The sequence below is a fragment of the Falco rusticolus genome, chromosome 3 (genome assembly GCF_015220075.1).
Source record: "Falco rusticolus isolate bFalRus1 chromosome 3, bFalRus1.pri, whole genome shotgun sequence".
Taxonomy (NCBI): domain Eukaryota; kingdom Metazoa; phylum Chordata; class Aves; order Falconiformes; family Falconidae; genus Falco; species Falco rusticolus.
In genome coordinates, this window is record NC_051189.1 from 110223890 (window position 1) to 110245073 (window position 21184).

The window sequence follows — 21184 nt, forward strand, 5'->3', positions numbered from 1 at the left end:
AACTATCACCATATTCATGCACAAAAGTGATGGCCAAGATTTTCAAAACTTTTTACTTATCTTCATTAAATGTTTAGGGGAAGGGAGAACTACTCTCTTTTTGCTAGTAACCTTTCCGTCCCCAGAGAAAGACACTGTTTAGATGGCCTACGCCTGTCCAGCTCCAGCAGGGGACCTTTCTTACAAAGTATTGTCTTTACCTCCTGCTATCTCTTACATCCAGAAAGGAAAGCTGGCACATGGTCATAAGGTCATGCTCCTCACTTTCAGATCGTGGGAACACTTACGGAAGTGCTCCGTCCTCCTCTGCCAGCTGGAATTGTTTAATAGACAAAAATGCCGAAGGAAAGATGTTAAAAACCACCGCTAAAGCTGCAACCCCAGTGTTTTGCAAAGAAACAACTGTGAAATAAACTACACTGAATGAAGGAGTATCTACATCTGCAGCGGTTTATGGATTAACCAGAAGAACTTGACTGACCATTTTAATACGAATATATTCAATAACAGCTGTAAAAAGACACAAGCAAGACCGTTTAAGGCAGAGATTCTTAAAAGGATTCAGACATGGCTGGCATGCGTGGATGAGCACAATGGAAAAACAAAAATATCCAAGCACATACTAACAGTATGTTTTTCTGGTATCAAAGAGGTAAAAGCAAGGCCGAGCAGCAGGACTATTCAGTTTTCTTGCAGAGCATTTAAATAATGAAACAGCTTGACAGCAGATCTCTTAAAGCACCAAAATAAAGGCAAGTTCTGCTGTATTACTGTCCCTAAAGCTGTGGTTATACAGTCACTTCAATCCAGCACAAATCCATACTGGCACAGTCAAAAAGGCAATACAAAGCACCCAGATTACAGAGCAAAGTGGTACCTTGTGATATTGGATACATCTGGTATGTCCCATTTCAGAACTGAAAGGGTAATACTACCAGTATCTTTTGCTTCTGGTTCTTTCTAGGTGAAGTGAGGTTTTAAAAACCAAGTCTGTCGTCAAATACATCCTTTGGTTCCAGACCTCCACCCCAGCTGGAGCACATAGAGTAGCTGTAGATACTTACATACAAAGAGATGGGAACCACATCTGAGGTGCCAAAAGCAGCAGCACACAGTTCCCCGACTTATAGAAGGGTGATACTACCCCTACAGAAGGCATGTGCTACCACAGTTTCAAAAGTGGCACATCAGTGGCACTTAATCCCACAGAGCCTTCACACAATTTGTGTAAGAGGAAGGTGTTCTTTGGGAACTCAAGGTCCACCCCAACCTACCTCACTGCAGTTGAGCCAACCTACTTTTCTTAACTTCCCCTGTACTGGATTTCCACTTGCTTAATTCTCTTGTAAAATTGCATACTGAAGGCATGGTTTCCAAATAGACTTCCAGACAAAGCATTTCTACAGAATTCTTGCCTTCAGACACAGAGAGGCTTATAAAGCCCTGCTCACTGCGCAGGTGATTAGACAGGCTGTCTCCCAGCCTGGGCTGCTCTCAGAGCCAAGCTCTTTGAGGTCGCAGGACTTAATGAACTTAGTGTTTACTTGATATGAGGCTGTTTTCCACCATTCCCCTGTTTCATCCAGCACAGAGCTCCTGTGGAGGAGTAGGGAGTTCAGACAGAAATTCTAAATGAAGTTTTATTACAGCTCAAGCCACTGAAGGATTTAGAGATCATAGGAATCTCAAAGACTGAAAATATTAGCTTAGATGAAAGCTCCTTCATAAGTTTCCTCAAAAGATGTCTGGCTATCTAGAATCTCCACTTAAGCATCTGCTATAGCATTCCCATGGTACTACCACAGGGAAAAATGTTATGAATATGTCTACAGGAGTAGTTATGTTTGTTTAGGTTCCATTGCCTGCATCTGCTCTTCTATCCCCACTGTACTTAGTTGATCTGCAAGAGAAACCCTCTCAAAAGAGCCACAGGTCTCTGGTCAACTAGGCAGACTGTGCTGAGGCTCAAATAAAAACAAATAGTGCTGAAAAAAAAAAAAGTTGTACAAATGTGTAGCTGCACAGAAGCACTGCTGCATACTTTAAACAATATTGCTTACATTATGAATGCAATTAAAGGCCAGGTATGGGTGGACATTATTTAATGCAAAACATTAACAAAAACCCAGGAAGTCACTCTAGGCATGCAAATTGCAAAAATTACAGCAGGCAAAATGCTGAACTTCCTTTTGACCCTCACTTGTCATATCCCTGAAACCCCACAGCTCCTTACGATGAGGGGGACATGGCCCAGGAATAGCTGGCATTCGTTAATGGTCCCTGGCCAGGCTCACATATGCTGATAACATCAGGCAACAGGGACAGACCCAAAATTATGCAAACCTGCAAGCAAGTAAGCTACTTCTCATGCAGCTGTTCCAGTTCACAGCACACAAATACGCTCCGCCAGACCGAAGTAATAAACCATGCCATGTTTGCATCATAATTTGCACAAAATTGTCACCTGATAAATGAGGTTGTTATAAGTCAAGATACATCCCTAAAGCCTTTCAAACACCAGCGTCACTGGCAGAACCAGTAACACTTCACAGAAGCTATACTTGTTTTCTCTTTTCAATAGGCACTAGCAACTGGATGAGTTACCATCTGAAAGTATTTCACACTTTTTAAACGGTATCTTTACACACACATTTCACTATATACACTTACAGAAATTCACAAGCTTTATTCCTAAATCATGACAACTCTTCATTGCTAGTTACACGAGACTTAACTTATACTCTGGGTTTTAAGAAGGTTTACACAAACCTGCAGCTCTACCCATTTCAAAGGCTGAGCTATTCCACTTGAAAGGAGGTAAAAGATTTCATTTAAAGCTCCCAGCCTTCCAATCAGCAGGAATTTGCTTCTATTTGTCACAAAGAATTGCAGATTTAATTCCCTAGCCTTCACAGCTTTGTTCTGATAGCTCCTGCTCATTTGACTATGTTATTGCTGAGCATTAACAGAGTTGGGCAGTTTCTTGAAAAAGAAAACCAGACTTGTTTCACTTCTGTATTGGATTTCTGTATTAACACTACTCTGAGCTCACCCCTGAGTCAAGACAAACCAGCTGAGGTACTTCAGTGCTACTGCAGTGGTGGCTTCTTCCTATTCTAGCCCTTTCTGGGAAATAAGTCACTTGGGCCACCAAATCTTTCTAGCCAGCAAACCAAATCTAACACTTTACTCAAGGCATGATGGTGCTACCTACCCCTTCCAATCTGTGATGCCAGCTGAGAAGAACTGAGTAACCCAGAAATTATTGCAAATATTAGAATTAAAGTAAAAAAGCCACAAACATGTAGTAAGAACGTTCATTATTTGGCCTGTGCTGCTCATGTTTGGTCCTGAGATGCCACAGTTGTCAGGACACTGCAGCTGGGTTACTAACAGATAAAAAAAGGTCTTCTGTTTCATGCTTAAGTTTTGCTCAAGAGTGGCATGTGAAAAGTTATCCAAATTTAAAGTACAAGCTGGCATCTGAGTTTTCAGAGAACAGAAATGTAAGATAAAAACCTGAAGGGACACCAAAACCAGAACATTTGTTCAACTCCCACAATTTGAAAAAAATCACACATCAGATCCCTTTGGTCACTGGTCAGTTTACAAGCAAAGTATCTTTGTAAATTAACGCAGGGCCAGGAGTACCCAATCAGCAAATTACTTTTTTCCTTCCTTTTGTGTTGCAAACATACCCCAGATTATAAATCATATTATTTCCTGTCAGTTCTCCCAACAGGAATGTCTGACTAATGTTTCAGCTTTGTGGTACTAAAACACTAATTTTTTTTAATTGAAACAGATACACAGCTTCCCCTCCTGCTTGTCATTTTAATCCTTGGCAACTTCCAGAGCTCAAAAGGCAGAAGACTCCCTTTTCAAATTGCACAGTAAGATAGTATTACTGCTGGAAGCTTTAGCAAAGGGTTGAATTATCGTAACCCCTGTGTAATAAAAAGTACAGTAGTACGCTAAGTCGCAGGATTCCCTTCTCAGCTGTCAGCATTCATTTTTTAAGATATTAGATGGTAACAGCTATGAATCTCAGACAAGTTCTGCACTCATGACGTTTCCATCAGCTGCACATATTCCTTGCAATCTGTTTTTCTACATTATTTTTCCCTTGACTATTAACCCTCTTCTGGCAGATCCTATCTAAAACCATTTGTCATGCACTTATAAATCACGGCTTCCCGACAGCAAGGTGTACTCATGGGAGAAACAGTGATAGCATATTTAAGAAACAAACTTAATAAAACCTGGAGATAAACCATGTTGTGGACAGTCATAAAAGAATAGGTCAATGTTTATTAAAAGAACATGACACTCATGTAGACTATATTCTCCTTCTCTTGAACTACTTCTAGCTTTGTCTTCTCTGGTTAGGATGTGATCCTGTGGCTTTTGTTATCTCAGACACTTATGACCACGCTGTAAGTTTAGTAACGTGTTTAGCTCAATTTGCTGTGGTCACATTACCACTGTGGTCAAAGCCAAACAGACAGACCAACTGTTGAGAGCGCTTATTCCACAAATTACAAGTGAGAAGGATTAAAGATTAAAATAAAAGCAAGAAGTGATGGATCAGAAGAATTTAGTAGAAGCTGCTCTACCCTGTCTCCCACAGCTCTCCTGTAACCAGTATTTACTCACAGAGCAACTGTGCAAGTCACACCACAGCTTTTGAGTCAGCGAATACTTCTCAGATGGTCTCCTGCAGAACGTTATTTCTTTTATTCTGCGCCGCTTTATCTTTCAAAACAATTGAGCACGCTATAGAAAAGCAGTACTAGCCCCAATTAACAACTGAAAACACTTTCATGGCTTGATTTCTAAATTCAAGTCTAGGTGCTGTACACACCGACAAATGCACCTACACGCTTGCCAAAAAATGAGAGGTCTACTCTAAACCTCAGAAACATTGACCAGCTTTTGTTCTACACTGGTCCAGAAGTTTAATATGCACCAACTCCAAAAGGACGAGTGCTCACAAGGGATCTCTTCTTTACAGAGGTTCTACAGGAAAAAGTAACTTGCACAACTGCTCCAAAGACCCACGCAGGGGAACTAAAATAATCTACGGGAAGGGGAGCAAATGAGGCAGCTTAAGTTTCGTTGCCACCAGCACGCTGATGACATTGGATACTTCTCACCATTTCAGGCCTAGACAGATTTAAGGAGTGGCAACAGTCTTCTAGTAGCAACCACCAAAGAGATCTCCTCCTGCACTGAAGCTCAATGAGCATCTCAAAATTTGCCATCACAGTTTTGCCAAATCCTCCTTCATTGCTTTACCTTTAGACAGCTGCTTTCAAGCATCCTTTCAGTCATACACTGTATTTGACTTGGCTTTATCATCCTTACCTCTAAATCAGATAAGTGCCGTTTACTGCTCATGGGACATTACCCAACATCCTAGCTCAACTCTAGAAACAATTATCAAGTGAATTATAATACTCTGAAGGCACTTCCATCCATTAGTTTCTAACTAAACCAGAGCTGCTTGCATTACTTTATTAAGCAGCTCCGTTTCATGGAACAACTATCTGCCAAAATGTTTTACATCTATTGAAAAAAAACTGACAACCCCCAATAGTCTGGAGCAGGCCATTTGACTGTAATTTACTACTTGCTTTGGAAGTAAGAATTCAGCATCTCCTTGAGTATGTTCCACGGCTAGTTTGCGCTCCCCAAGGCTGTTTTTCGACTGGATGCATTTCAGTTCCTGTTAGCCCACCTGCAAAGGTGTACAGCACACAGTGAAAACAATTCACATTTCTTGGCACCTCCTCCCCAGCAAGGACGTATTTTGAGATGGCAGAGACTTGTACCTACTTTCAAAACTAATTTAACATCGATTGCATCAGTTTATTTGAAGCCCGGTGCAAGCATCTGTCAGCTGCCCAAGGAAATGAGCCACCACATACAAACAGAAGAGCACGATGGACCAGCAACAAGGATTTCTGGGAACAGGCTATTCATCTTGACCTTTTGCCACGATCACTAATGATTTCTGCACCAGTGTTTGTCTTCTGGGTAACAGAAACAATGTTTTATTTATTAAACTTGTCATTGAACATGACAATGTAATTTACTAGCTTTTATCTGGTGCCAAGAATTCCTGTGAAGCATAAAGTTTGCAAAAAGTCATTTCCCAATAAATCATGGCATCAAGTGAATATGCAATCTATTAGCCCCACATGAAAGAGTAAGATGGGGACAGCAGAGCTACATAGAAAAGTTGCACAGATTGCAAAAAAGCATCGCTAACTTTTAATAAATGGGATTAAAGATACTGAAGTTGACTGCAGAGCTGACCACCTTTGCCAAATAACATTAAGAGATTTAATTAGACTAATGTTACTGCACAACAGGGTTCTTACACACACACACCCTATTTCAAGTCTGGATTTAACACAAAATAACATTTTGTTAGATATAACTACAGATAGGAAATCTTAGCTAAACAAAATGAAAACAACCTGTAACAGCACAGCACTGAGATATGAGAACTTGTCCTTATTTTGCAATAAGGACATATTTGCTTCATAAGGAAGCCCGTAATGCCTGCCTGATAGCTGCACTACCAGAACAGAGGTTGGCTTGAGCACAAGCACACAGGTACCCCTAAAAGACAAGGCATCCAGACCCAGACAGCTTTACTGACAGGGGAACCATTCAGTATTAATCCATCAAGTAACTTCAGGTGCCTCTCCATATTTCCTTATGACTCAACTCAACGCTATGCTTCAGTCATTTTTTGTAGCTTCACAAATACTTTGCCCTGTAGTAAGGTGGTGTGCAGTCAAGTCAGTCTTGCTTTCCGAAAACTGTGAAGCTACCTCCTGAGCAGCCTCCTTCCCCCATCAGCTCACTCGCACTGACTCACACCAAAGAGAAGATGACTGCCCATCAACAGGAAATCATTCACAGAATCTTCTTCCTGACCTTGCCAGCCCTTCTGCAAAAACTCCTATAACTTACCTCTGCAAGATCCTTTTGTACACCTCTCAGCTTCAACCCTGCAAACATGTCCCAAATTACTGATTAATACTCTCTTATCCCCATCCTCCACTTCATTACCTCATTCTTTCTCTGTAAATCTACTACTAACTGGCTAACCGGGTTAATTCAGTCTTTGAAACAACCTAATACAGTAGGTCTGCATTGGTTCATAAATCTGATGACCTGCTTTTCATAGTCACATCGTCTTCTTGCCTTCCATCCAAATAATATGGAGAAATTGCCCAAATCAGCCTCTAGAGAAAGACTGCTTAATTTCTACACAGATCAATTTTTTTCAATTGAAACCATAATTACTACAAATACAAACCAGCTCCTGAGATTCAGCACTATTTGTCATCCTGAACATCCGCAAACATATTGTCTGTAATGCTTTCTTTTAATCCTGTTAATGCTTGATGATCTTTTCAAAATGTGGTGTATTTTTTTTTTTTATTCTACATACTGCTCGTTTCATGTTCAAATCAGCCTGGTCACAAAAGCATCAGCAGAGGAACTGCTCAGTTGAAATGGAGAATTTTTTTCCTGCAGAAAACAGTAAAATTTGGCAAGTTGGCCCTGGCCTGACAGATCCAGGTTCTCCTTCCAGTCAACTACAACCTAAACCTTTTTTATGAGAAGTTACTTCCATCAAAAACATTTGAGAAAATGCACATTATTATAGCGGCAGGGATGCATATATTCGATAACCAACACTGACATGCTTACTGAAAGCATAACTAACACAAACGTTTGATATACAAATTCAGTATAATGCTTTATGCCGGCCTGTTTGTAGAGCCCCCATCACCCCCGGTAAGCTGCCGCCATGCTGACAGCTGCCCAGTTTAATATTCAAACTCAGCACTTTCCAGCGTCCTGAAGTCTAGTAGACGGGGTTGTAAATTCACAAGATAACTCTGGCAAGTAATCGGATGCCTGGCAAGGCAGAGTGGAGAGACAGAGAGGTTATCTAATTAGCCCTCATCCCTGAATGTTCTCCGATTGCCTAAAAGGTCAAAAAAGTAGGTTAATATGCCTTTCGCTTGTGTCTAGCAAAACGTACCCTGCTGACTACGCTGCAAAGCTTGCAAGACAATTCAGTTTCATTCAAGGGATTCAGTGCTAAGGATTTCAAGTTTTAAACTAGGAAGCTAATGGTTCTGCAGATATATAGGCCATAAGAACATCACATCTCCACCTAACAAGATGTTCACGCTCTCTGGAATTCCTTCCCTTGCCAAAATTTTCCCAGACTTGCCTATTCTTTCAGTCTTTTTATGTTTTCCTTGCCACTTCAGAACACGTCTGACTTACCCTTAAGTCAAAACTGCTGAGAGACAGCGTCCAATCCAACAAGACACGCAAGTTCTGCAAAACTTTTAATAAATTTAAGTAGTAGAGACAGTTTATGGAGGAGCAGTGCTTCACACAACACACACGTGCCAGTTTCAATCCACATCAAATTTCTCCTTCAATTTAATACAAAGTTAATACTTATTGGCCAGTTTTCACCTGAAATAGCTCTGCCCATACTAATGGCTACATGAAAGCTGAATTTGACCATCCGGTGAAGCACTGTCCGTACTGAGCCAAGATGCCGCCTCTCAGCATTACATCCCAAACTCTTCACGATGACCCTTAAATTTGCACAGCGACAGGACTCGGTGGATAAACACAGCTATTAACTGCTGCGGTCAGCACAATGCAGCTGATATTTTACCTCATTCCTCCATTTCATGGCTCTCTCCTCCTTTGAATTAACTCACCAGAATACCCATCTCTTGTTTCCTCAGCCAGTCTCAAATTGCAAGCGCAGGCACCTTTGCTAGCAGCAAGCTTTTTTTAAATCCTGGTATTTACCAAAGCAAAAATAACTGGGGAAGGCAGGTAATAGGACATCGCTTTCTAACTCAGCAGTTTGTCTAATGGAAAAGATAGAAAGTATCACCTGAAGAAATGCAAACAAAATTCCCCGAGAGAATAAAGATTATTTTATTTATGATGTCTTTGGTGGCTTAAGGCAACCACTAAGCTTATGTCTTCAATGCGGTCTCGACCTTTTTCCCTTCCGCACAAAATACTCTTACTTAAGTGCTGTTTTCAGTCCTGTTTCAGCTGATGCTGCTAAAATCGTTTGATCCTGGGTTCTGCTTTCACCCAGGCTGGTAACCCTCCCACTTTGCAACAAGGACGTGATTGAAATTCCAAGTCAATGCACCAGGAAAGAACCCAGCTCCACTTTCTGTAACAAAAAGGCATGGAGGACATCCTCTTCATACTCAGGGAAACAGCATCAGCAAGGACATGCTCTGCAGCACGGCTGCGAACACCTTCAGTAACATCTCGTGGGTTTAAACCAAGAGTCAGGACTCCTAACCAACCCTGGGCTGAAAAATAACACAGGCTATATTGATGAAATGTAAACTAATAAGGATTCATTTGCATATAGCAGGAATAAAGCAAGCAATTTATGAGAAGGGCAGCCAGGTAAGTCAAGTGTGTGTAAATCCATCCTGTAATTCTTCGGCCCAACTTGGAAGCTGTGGCACAAAGAGATGAGCTGAAAGCACACTGCACATTTTCCTTCTAAACCCTAGCAGAGGAAGGTAGGGTGAAAGAACAGCACTAGATAATACAAGAAAATTAATCTCACTGGTTGATGCCAAGGCTCAGGCCACCACTCTAGGAAACAGAGCACAAGATATTATCTAATGCAACTAAAGGAATTCTAAGTAGAAGCCTGTTTTGGCCACAAATAATAAATAGATCCTGTTTTCAATTCCTTACTCAAAACCTCTTTGTATCTAAAAACTCAGAAAAAGGACAGGACTCCAACTGCATTTGGCATTACCAAGACAGCACCTATTGTGGAAAATTACATTTTAATTAGGAAACAAGCAAAACACCTTCCTCAAGTACACTGCATTTTCTTCCCAGAATAAAACCTCTCAGCTCAACTAACAGGTAAACATCTTTAAAGACTTGCTCAACCAGCATTCATCCTCGTGCCCCATGAAGGAAGTTTCAAAAGCAAACACCTCATCTACCAGACAAGCAAGAGCTCAAACTTCCCAAGACAACCTGCCTGGAAGCATCTGTCCCCATCCTGCTTTAGGACACAAAACCCCATAAGTGAATTTTGACACCTTGATCAGGTCCAGGTAACAGGAATGTATTATTCAGCTCAAGTAAGGCACAACAGCTTAAGACTCTTCCAGATGCATTCCAAGTTTCAGATAAAGTCCTTAGTCGGGTATCCACTCCCAGGATTTGGTCAATACTCACATTAACATCAACATGAACACCTCCTTCATGGACTAGTAAGTGTTTAAGAAGACATTACATGAGAGTTGAAGAAAAAAATGAGTTTATACTCCAGCTTAAAGTAGGCACGCTTCCACTGCACTGGCCTGAATTCTTGATCTTTATATTCAAGCTAGATAAGTTCTTTAATTAACACAATCTATCCGCAAACAAACTTTGGGCTGAAGCCCAGCTAGAAAGAGCAGGAAGCTTGGGGAAGGCTTACATTGTTCGCATGTGTTAACTGCTCCTTTATACCACACAAGTTTCACCCACAAAAGAAACTCAAATTTGAAGTCCCCTGTTTTTAAGTAAGGAGTGGGGATTTTTTGCCCTTCTTCCTGGAAATGCCAAAGAATTAGGAAGAACTGAAGCACAAACATGCTTTGGACCTTCCACATTAAGGAGAGAGACAAAGATCTGGTCAAAGCTTTTTGAACTCTACAGGACTCCCAGCAATCAATGGGAAAGTGGGAAATTATAATGCACAGTGACTGAACAAAAATACGAATAAAACCAGAAGATCAACATCATTTTGATTATCTTATACTTCTGCAATCATGACCTTTGCCGGGGGGGGGGGGGGGGGAAGTCCTTAAACATCACATTGGATTAAAGCAGAGTAAAAAATGGAGCTTAGCATGTACCTGAACTCCAGCTTATGTTGCCTGTACAGGCACCTTTCAGAATTTCACGCTTCTCCAGTAAAGCTGTTCTCTCTCGAGCAGACACTGAAACACATTCAGTTTTATTTCAACTTGAGGTGGCACTACTACAATGTGTAGCAGCTCAAGGCGAGGGGGGAACCCAACAAAACAAAACACTTCTCTACAAGCTTACTTAGCAGAGTAAGGAGCCATTTGGACTTGAGCAAACATCCCTCCAAAGGGCAGGCAGGAGAATAAACATCGGCACTCCCTGGCCAAGTCTTCGTTTGGCTATCCAAACCCAAACTGGATGAGTACCCAGCACGGGGGAGTGCTGCACAAGCACGCACAACCCCCAAGTTAGTTCATCAGCTATCCTTTGCATGTGAAAGTCAACCGAGAACTGTCAAAGGGGAAATTCAATAGGGCAGCAATGTCTCTCTCCCAAAGAGAGTAACTTCTCCACTCAGCTACAGTAATAAGGACTAAAAATAGTAATTCAAAAGGGCTGAACTGCACTTTCATTTTGTTGTACTCCCAGATGTCAAGTAGTAAGATATCACCATATATATTTACCATACGAGGGAATCCTGTTTGAACAACTTTAGCTCGCAAATGTTTTCCCTTTGCTAATAAACCACAAGATTAAGCATCACTGCAATGGCAGTATTCCCTCTCCCAGTGATATCCTCTAACTTGATTATTTTGGGAATTTGCCTTTTAAGATAACATTTAGCTAAGCTCATATACTTGGCTTGCCTAATAAAACATGGACTCTACAAAACAGCTAAAGTCAGTATTTCTTCAAAGGCACAAGGTGCAAAGGACTTGCTGTGGACACTGAAAACCTACCGTGAGCTCCTGCGCTGTACGGTAAGGTTTCAAAAGCAGCACAATCAGTTTAGAAGGGAGATGGGCTTGGTGTTCAAGGAGCTGGCAAAGTGCTACCTTTAGTTGCTCAGTTTCACAAATCATTTAATACGCCTTTGGTAGCAGTTGCACAAAACCAAGTTATTTATCAAGCAGCAATGTGCTTGCTGAAGACAAACAGCCCCTACCCTGAAAATATTAGTTACTCTGAATAGCACACAATGTTTATGCATCGAGTGTGTCGGTGTCGCATCATGCATCCTTGGCTGTGCTTCAGCACTTTTTAGCTGCCTCACAAATTCTAAATGGATGATGTGCAGCCAGCACTACACTAGACAGCCCGAATTTATGGTTGATTAAGTTATAAATTTTGCTAAAATTCTCCACCTTTTCCTGAAGAGCTGCATAGCAGAAGAAATACTTGCTAACGTGATCAGGACAGTCTACGTAACCTGGAAAGGAAGATTTTTGTTTTTACAAAGAGTAACTGGATTCCATCCACTCATAACCTACAATTGCAGAAATCTCAGCAGATCCACTCTCCCCAGTCCTGCTTAGCCCTGAACAGCGCATTAAGTTTATTTTTAGCAGAAGAGACAGCATCCATCGAAGCAGTTTTCAAGCCTCATGTGTTGCCCTGCCCTGTTTCACCAAGCACCTGACTGAAATGCAGACACACTTCTGAATTCTCACTCAGGAGCAATTCAAGAGTTGAGGCAGTGCAGAGGACAGATGAGAACCTTTGCTCTACACAGTTACTGGTAACCCCATGGAACCAAGAAGGTGTTTGACCTAATATCCTGTACCATACCAGCTTCTCCCAGCTGTTGGGGGGGAACTTGCTGTTGCCTCCAATGAAAGGGCCATTTCAGCATCTCAGTGCTCCATTTCAGGATTGTGTTTTCATTCGCACTAAAATGAAAGATCCTGGAAGTACTCTAAACACCGAGTTTGCACTTAAATTGAAACTGGATGCTTCAATTGCACTTTCTGCATAACGTTAAGATAACTGTAAGAGTCAGGAAGGTTTTAAAATATCACCACAAATTGTCTTCTGCAAACACGAACAGTGATTCATCTTGTGCCCTCCTACTATTGGACCTAGATGAGCCACGTTTAAGTTGTCACGTTCTTGGAGCTTTCAGATGTGTACACAGCCACCATGACATACAAATAACAGAGTGGCTGCCACAGGTTCATCCCTGAAGTGCACTCAACAACAGAAACCACCACAGAGTGCTGGATGTTCCGATCAAATTTCTCCTAGGCCCAGTGGTCTCCATGACTAAACACGAAAAAAATCAGAAGACAACATAAGCTTATAATGCTCACGAAATTTCTAAAGGATCTGTGCTCTACCTCCTCCTAATGACTGATACAATTACAGCTGAACCCTGACCACATTCTTCTTATAGCATGCTTTCATATCCCCTTAAAAGAAACTGGTATCACTGTTGTTACTTTACATGAAGCCTGCTCATTTTTCTCAAGTTCTTCTCCTGTGAGGATTTTTGCCACAACAGAAGTTAGGTTAGTTTGTTGGAATCCTGATTTCAAATTCTACTGTCAGGTCTCATACATACAGATTTCAGTATCTTGAAATAAGATACACAACTGCAATAAGACGCTCCATCCTGTCACCCCCCACACTCAGTCAGGTACAGCATCTCGTTTGTCCAAACAAGACCAGAGGAGCAGAACCTAGATCTTAACCATTTTTCACCAGAAAGATCTTTATCCTGTATAATACAGGTGGCAGGATCACAATGATCTTCAGCTGTGAAGAAAAAAAATCTAAGGTATTGCCTCTGAAATTCCTATGGTTGAGGTAAGAAGGATTACACTTGCTTGCTTGCTTAACCAGCCTTTATATTGTTATATAGCCAGGCACTAGGTTGTTCTTTTTTAAAAGAGGGTAGATTGAGACTAGATCTTAGTAAGAAACTGTTCCAGGTGAGGGCGGCGAGGCACTGGCACAGGCTGCCCAGAGCAGCTGCGGGTGCCCCAGCCCTGGCAGTGCCCAAGGCCAGGCTGGACGGGGCTGGGAGCAGCCGGGGCTGGGGGGAGGGGTCCCTGCCCACGGCAGGGGCTGCAGCTGGGTGCTCTGTACGGTCCCTTCCCATTCAAACTGCTCTGTGGTTCTATGAAATCTAAATACATTTGAACATTCTTAAATCGTTGTGTTGGGAAGCCTGAATCACAAATTCCCAAACAGTATTTAGGTATCTCAGTGATTCCAGAAAAGTGATTACATCCACAGGGGTTATGCTGCCTTAAACAGGTTCTGCAAATGCACACATCGATCCCAGAAGAGCTGGGAGCAGACCAGGCCTGGGCCAGTTCCTGTTCTTATTACTGCATTTGTTTAGAGCTGATGAAATCCGCCCCGTTCACACAAGGTGCCAAAAGGAAACAAAGGTTTTGTGACCTGGGCAAAGCCATTCAGCAAACACACAGCAAAATGGAGATTATTTTACATGGCTGAGGAAACCAGAGATTCTCCTCCAAAAAACTGAAAGTTCTCATCCACACAGAAAAGTAGCGCCCAGCACTGCAACGTTACCTGACTGCGCGTGGTCTTCCTGTATTTTGCAGGTTCCATGAGATCTTAACGCACCTTAACAAGCGAGTCCGGCTTCCAGAGGAAATGCCAGACGGTGGGAGACAATTCGGGGGTTATGAGCAGCAGCGATAGCAAATGGGGCCCCCATCGCTCTCAAACGCTGCTGCAGCCGCCGCATTCGTTCACTGGCTCCGTTTACAAGTACATCAAGCGGTAACATTCATCATGCAAAGCGGAAGCATTCCCTCTGTAAACACCACCCCAGCTATCAGGCCCACAAACCTGGAAGTAAGCGGGCAGCAGCGCAGCCAGACGGGCCCAGACACCCGGTGCCCCCGGGCCTTGCAGAACCCCGGGCAGAGCCCCCCACCGCCGCCGCCGCCCCCAAAGCCAGGCCAGGCCACTGCTCCCTCTCCCCCGGCGGCACCGGCTTGGGGCCTCCCTCACCACCGCCCCAGGGAAAGCGGGCGAGGCCCACCCGCTCCGCCAACCCGCTGCGACGCGACCGGTGTGGGGGGGTGAGGGGGCGGGTAGCGAAGGAGCCGCCGGGGCGCGGCACCGGGGGGATGGGAGGGGGCAGCACCGCCAGGAGGGAGAAAGACAGGCGCGAGGAGAGGGAGCAGGCAGCAGCCCAGGGCCGCCCCTCTCGCCCTTACCATGGCGGCTCGGCGGGGCTGCGCTGGGCGGTAGCAACGGCGGCGCCTCCCGGTCCCGTCCGGTCTCCCTCCGAGGCAGGCCGCGGCCCTTCCACTTCCGCCGTTGCCTAGGAGTGAACATCCGGGTCAGTGCCGCACCGCACCGCCCCTTCGCCGCCGCTCTGCCAATCAGCGCGCGGCTCGCCGGCCATCGCCAAGTATGGAGCGCGGCGCGCGAACGGGGCGGGGAGGGGCAGGGGGGCGGAGCGGGAGGAACCATTCATACCCCCCGGGGGGGGCGGGCTGCGGCGCCCCGCGAGGGAGCAGCACCGCGGGCGTCAGGCACCACCAACTCCAGCGCGGCGGTAAGCCCGGCCGCCCCCAGAAGGAGGCGGGCCAATCAGAGACGGGGGCGGGGCCAGGGGGCGGGGCCTGCGGGAGGGCGCGCCAGCCGCCAAGCCCTAGTGGCGAATCCCTCCTTCCAACACATTTTAAACGCTTAAATAACCCTTAAGGTTAAACAAAAGCCGGTACGACGCAGCAGTTAGGGCGCAAAACGTCAGCCCCAACAGGTAACGTTTTAGCAACGTCATCAGCGTCGAGAACTGCGCCTAACAGAGGTCACTGGTGCTGCCTGTTAATACATCTACTTCAGCTCTAAAGCGACAAGGAAAATCAATTAGCCTCTGGCTGCTGAAGGCCAGGGTTGATTAATTTCTAAAGCAAGTATTCAGCTTTCTCTGGAAGCTCAGCCTTTGATTCGGCAAAGCGTGTAGGTACCTGCTGGAAGCTGAGCAGATGCTTACAGATTGGATGACTTCAGGGCTCAGGCAGCTGTGATATGGATCTCCCAACCGAGATAGCCATCAGCACAAATAAAGCACCTCTCCTTTTCTCAGACCATCCCAGAAATAAAACCTTCCCTCCCTTCAATGCACAAACTCGCATTTCAGTGATCTCGGGTGAAAATGACCCTGACTCCAGACCCATACATCTCCATACGGACCTGCAAATTTCAGAGCTGTAGTGTACCCTGTTGCCCCAGGAAAGCATCAGGCACATTATGTGACAACACTTCCTCTGCAGCTTTTTTGGAGTTGGTATTTGGCCTGCGTTTCACCAGAGTTATGGTGCCAGGATCCCAAGCACCCTCCACCAGTATGCTGCGGCTGCTCAAGAGCCTTTTGTTGTTCCGTTTACTTTCCTCAGTTTGCTGTTGAAACTGGACACGAGGACAAGGGGAGTTGCGCACTGCTTCTTTTTTCCCTTGGAAGTAACACTGTGGTATGTCCTTCCCGCAGGAGATGACCAAGGCCAAGCTCTGACTCGTCACTTGGACATTATCACAGATGTTTGTGGCTCCACTCTCAATTTCCCTGGCTGTCAGACACCAAACAGGACCTTCTCAGAGGTAACAACTCTACTCGTTTAACGGAACAGGGCAAACCAGCCGTAGCTTTCAGTTGAAAAGAACAAGCTCAGTTTGGACGTGCATCCAGGAACAGCAGCTAGCATGGAGGCATACGTGAATTTGTACAACAAATGACCGCGTGCAGGCGTAACGGCTATCACTGCTTACACTAATTAGAAAATCAACACTGTATGTTGATGCCTTCTGACAATCTGCCATCACCCATGTTGCTAAGTTCACTTTTACACACTTTTTTCCGTTCCTCTGTTGCCGTTCTTAAGCCTCTGGGTGTTTTCAGTGCAAGAACACAACAAACCCAGGAGGCAAAGGACAGAAAACAGTAGAACAATTGCAAGAAAAACAGGAGCCATTACTTCACAGAAAAAAACAAAAGCATATAAAACTCCATCAATAACCCGCTACCAAATAAACCCTAAGATGGGAAGTAATCTTGCCATGGTTAGCAGGGCGGCCACATGACCTCAGAAGCAATTTCCTGCTCTAAAGTCTCCAAATTTTTAATTCTTTTCCAATATTAGTCAGCCTAACCTCCTTAAACCAGCTTGTAAGATGCAGCAATCCCAAGTGCTATCTGTTTTGCAAACGCCAGATCCTTCGGTCCGTATGTTCCCTCAGAGGTGCCTACCAGCAGTAATTAAGCAAGCCTGCTCATTACACAGGGCAAATTACTCATTCATTTTACAGGGATCCACACATCTAATGTACATGTATGATGTGGGGCAGATATTTTGGTAAATGGATGAATTTGAAAATGCATGCTCTCAACATCACTATTTTTGTCCCAAAACTTACACAAAGCATTCAGTGACTGCTCTACTCTTAGTAGCTTTTATCATTAGGAACAGAAACTTTCTAGCTGCTTGCTGAAGAAGCAGAACAACGGCAGAATTATGCAGCCTAATGTATTTTAAACAATTTGAGATCCAAATGAATGCTGAGGCCACAAGGATGTTTTTCTTAGTGGAAGAAATACAAGCATTCTGGATTTTGTTCTCCTGCTAATAGGTATAAAGAGGAATAAACAGCTGCTTTTTGTTTTCCTAAAAATATTTGCATTAAGAAGATCTGCAGATTCCTTTTGAAATGGGATGTAACATCTTTTCAAATGAGGACCAGCTGCTCACTTCACTTGTTTACAGCAGGACATGCTTAAGGGAATTTTTGTTTGTTTGTTTATTAAGATGTAGGACCAGACTCTTTCTGGTAAGGCTGCAATTTGCAGCACGGAGCGGATCTCAGCAGGCAGAAGGCTCCACGTATGGAGCTACAGTTGTAGCCATTGTGCCTTCTGTTGCAATTTGTGGAGGGGTTGACACCAAACACAGCTAATTCAGGGACATTCGATAAATCTGAGCGCTGTGAGGTAGCGTGACCCACACTACAGACATTTCCTACCACCTCCTGGCACAGAATCACTCACCTAAACAGAAAAGAGTGTGCTCAAAAGGCTTCATGTCAGATGTTACACATCTTTAAATCAAGGGTCTGTAAACAAAGGAAGCAAACAATGATGTCAGCTGATGGCTTAACGGCCCTACAACATCAGATTCATGTCCATTTAATAACAAGGCTTTTGATCTTGCAATCAGCAACTATAAAATACATGTGCTTTCCCTACATGTTTGATTATATTCAAGGAAGCAAAGGGATAAATACTTGCTAGCATTACAAAGTACTTTTCACGTTTAGCCAGAACTTCCTAAAGCATTTGTGTTCCAACATGAATGTGGTTTTTATTTTATCCTCCTTCATGCATGGTGAAATGCTATTTATTTTGTTTCTTCCAGTGTTTAGCCAGGACCAAGGGTGACTCTGAGAACATGCTTAGAAACAAGGTCCTAGAGAAAACTTTCATGCTTCACTGAATATTCATTTTTCTATTAAAGAAGAAGGCATCTTGAGAAATTTTTTTTTTTTTTTAGGTCAGATTGACCATTTTCTTTCATGTCAAGCTTGTGGCATTTGAAAGATATGTAAACTTTTATTAGGGGTTCTCATAAATTGAATTTATTGCTGCAAGAGTCTTCCAGCAATGGTAAAGTTTAGCTTGCTGGGTTTTATTAGTCAGAGTTAGTAAACCAGCAGCATCACTTGATTTGAGGCTGAAAACCAAGTGTTTCTTGGAAACTAATATAGGAAAAAGGTACCTACAAAACTACCCAACGCCTTGGAATTCTGTATTCAAGCCACAGATAGTTCTCACTATGGAGATCTTTGTACACACTGTCAAAATAACACACAAACAATAAAAAAGCCTCCCTCCCATTCCGATTCCAAAGCAAGTTTGCTGAGAGTACTCTGCGTATAAAGGTTTTAAGAGTTTCCCCATTCACTGCAGGAACTGATGAGTAAATCAAAATACCATGTTTAATGAAAAACAACATATTGCCCATTTAGAGGGAGGTTTGAGGCATTCCACACACCCCTCCAAGAAAGCTAGAACCAGACTTTTTTCCACTTTCATAGCACCCAAGCAGATCTGCTTGTTTGATTAATGCCAAAGACAGTAAACCTACCTACCAGCCTAAGATGTCCATAAACTGGCAAAAAATTAGACATTCAACTGCCAGTGCAGCACTGTCACAGTAACGGCAGAGAAATTACAGGTTACCTATCACTCAAGCACACATATCACTAGAGGCATGAGCTTTTTCTGGCTTTGGCCACTCTCTTATAATTGTTTTGCCTAAATAGGTGAAACCAAGTAATTTCCCACATCCCTCTTTCTCAGACTGAAGAGCTGAAGCCAACATGTACACAGACAAGGTTTGGCAGAGAGTCACATTAAAAAGTCACATCTCTGCAACCTGGGTCCAGATCTTGGACCTTTTTTCCATGTATAAAGTAACATCTTCATGCACTAATACCAATTGCTTTATTTCAGTCCAAAAGTACCTGCCCACATTTTGAGTACACTGTGTCTGGATGTGCATTGGAGATGCTTGCAGCCACACTCTTTTCACATATCCCACAGATTTCAACCCAGCTGTATTCCACAAAAGGTTTAATACCAATTGACAAATATGACTGAGATGTACCTGAAATTCCACCTCGAGAAACCCAGCAATGCTTGTTCAGAAAAGGACTACAAGGCTTTTGTTTTCTTTCTTTTTTTTTTTTTTTTCCAAATATCACTCCAGAACAGTGGACTGCAGTCTGGGGTGGCTAGTTTTCCAGCACATACTACTTGATTGCATATCCTAGGATGCTGTTTATTTCTGTAATGGCAACTGCTCTTTTAACTGTATGTTTTCAGCACAGAAAGCATGATAGACAGGAGCTTTCAGAAATGTCTTTAGCCTGAGCAAAGAGAGTATTGAGAACATTCTTGTCAAACTTGGTCATTAACTGTAGTAATAATGTCTGCAGCTTGTCATTAAAAAAGAATCAAGGAGAAGCTGATTAAATGCACCAGAAGGAAACAAAAATTTCCATTCCCTGACTTTTTCCTTGACACGTTGCACTTCATTTGAAGCTTGCTAATATACCAGCCAAAATAATTGTAAGGGCCTGGATTCTTTCTTAATACAATAGTCATGGTTCACTAGTTAGAATCTGTATAGAATTAGCCAGTCACATGGATGAATGGAAAAATACACTTAAATAACACTCTTTCAGGGCTTATTAATTAGAAAGCTTCTATCAATACAGTGCAATGCATTCTTTTCCTATTTCTACTACTAAACTAAAAAATGATCACAATATAGTACACATCACATAAAGACAAGAAATGTCCTAGTGATGCTTACGCCTGTAACACAAGAATTAGCAAAAACTCAGGTCAGTCTTTCCATGCAAGTGCTTTTCTCCAGAGATTTTTGGGGCACACTTCATATTCATGGCAAAAGCAGCTTAAAGCAGAATTAGCACAACAAGCTGTGATGCACCTTGTTCCATTTTTCAAAGGTTCGCTTCAATCAGCCATACCTGACAACTGTAACCAGCAATACCACACTACTGAATATAACATCAGCTTGGCAAAACTGTCATGAAAATACATTAGCACAGACACAAAATGGACTTGCTGATTAACGTGAATGTGATCACCATGAAAAGACTGAATGGTATTTCACTCCACATTGCAAGCTGTCCCTCCTAATGCAAGTCTACCTCAGCCTTTAGACTATTGTTCATCCCCACAGTATCCGACAGCCTTCCACATAAAATCAATAGGAATAGCAAAGGAGACTTAATGGAGTCTCTGGCACTTTTCCCATTTTAAGGCAAAGTCCTGCTGAGGACTTTGCAGACTTTGGGCATAGACCTTTTTTGTTGTTGCTTGGATAGCGAGAAGGCTTTCAAAGAGAAAAATAAGCATCAGTATCTGCTGGCGAATACAGCTTGTATCTGCGAGAGAAAAAACCCAACAAGCTCGAGTGGAGACTGAGAGTTGAAGTTTCCTGCCCAGGTCTGATTCTCTCTGTAACGTGAAAGAAGTGTTCTGGAAGTACAGACAGCGAAGTGGGGGCCCGCTACCAAGGCTGTGTCAACCATTTCAAGCAGATAACTCCTACACTGCTGTCTTCCTATGCAGATCGCTGCTACTCTTGGCAGAAAATAAATAAATAAGTGTGTGTGTGGGGGAGGCGATTTATGTTATTTAAAACTATGGGAGAACTTACATGTGTATTCTTTGGAAGAGAGGAGATCAAGAGCATATTAGTATCCAGTGGGGAACTGACAGGAGGAATGCTATAGGATTCTTAAAAACAGGGTAAGAGGCAAT

The 21184-nt window shown here is 43.1% G+C and overlaps 1 protein-coding gene across 3 annotated transcripts in view; it reads right to left on the reverse strand.

Moving 5' to 3' along the window:
- Nucleotides 1–15154, reverse strand: part of CAPZB (capping actin protein of muscle Z-line subunit beta) — a 61062-nt gene extending 45908 nt beyond the window's left edge. For 2 of the 3 annotated variants that reach the window (XM_037379223.1, XM_037379222.1), the window contains exon 1: nt 15048–15154. In XM_037379223.1, the coding sequence (XP_037235120.1) occupies nt 15048–15050 (3 nt within the window). In that variant the 5' untranslated portion in view covers nt 15051–15154. Of the gene's footprint in view, nt 1–6987; nt 7051–15047 lie in introns of those variants that run through there. The other variant, XM_037379224.1, reaches the window with a different exon arrangement.
- Between the last annotated feature and the right edge of the window lie 6030 nt (nt 15155–21184).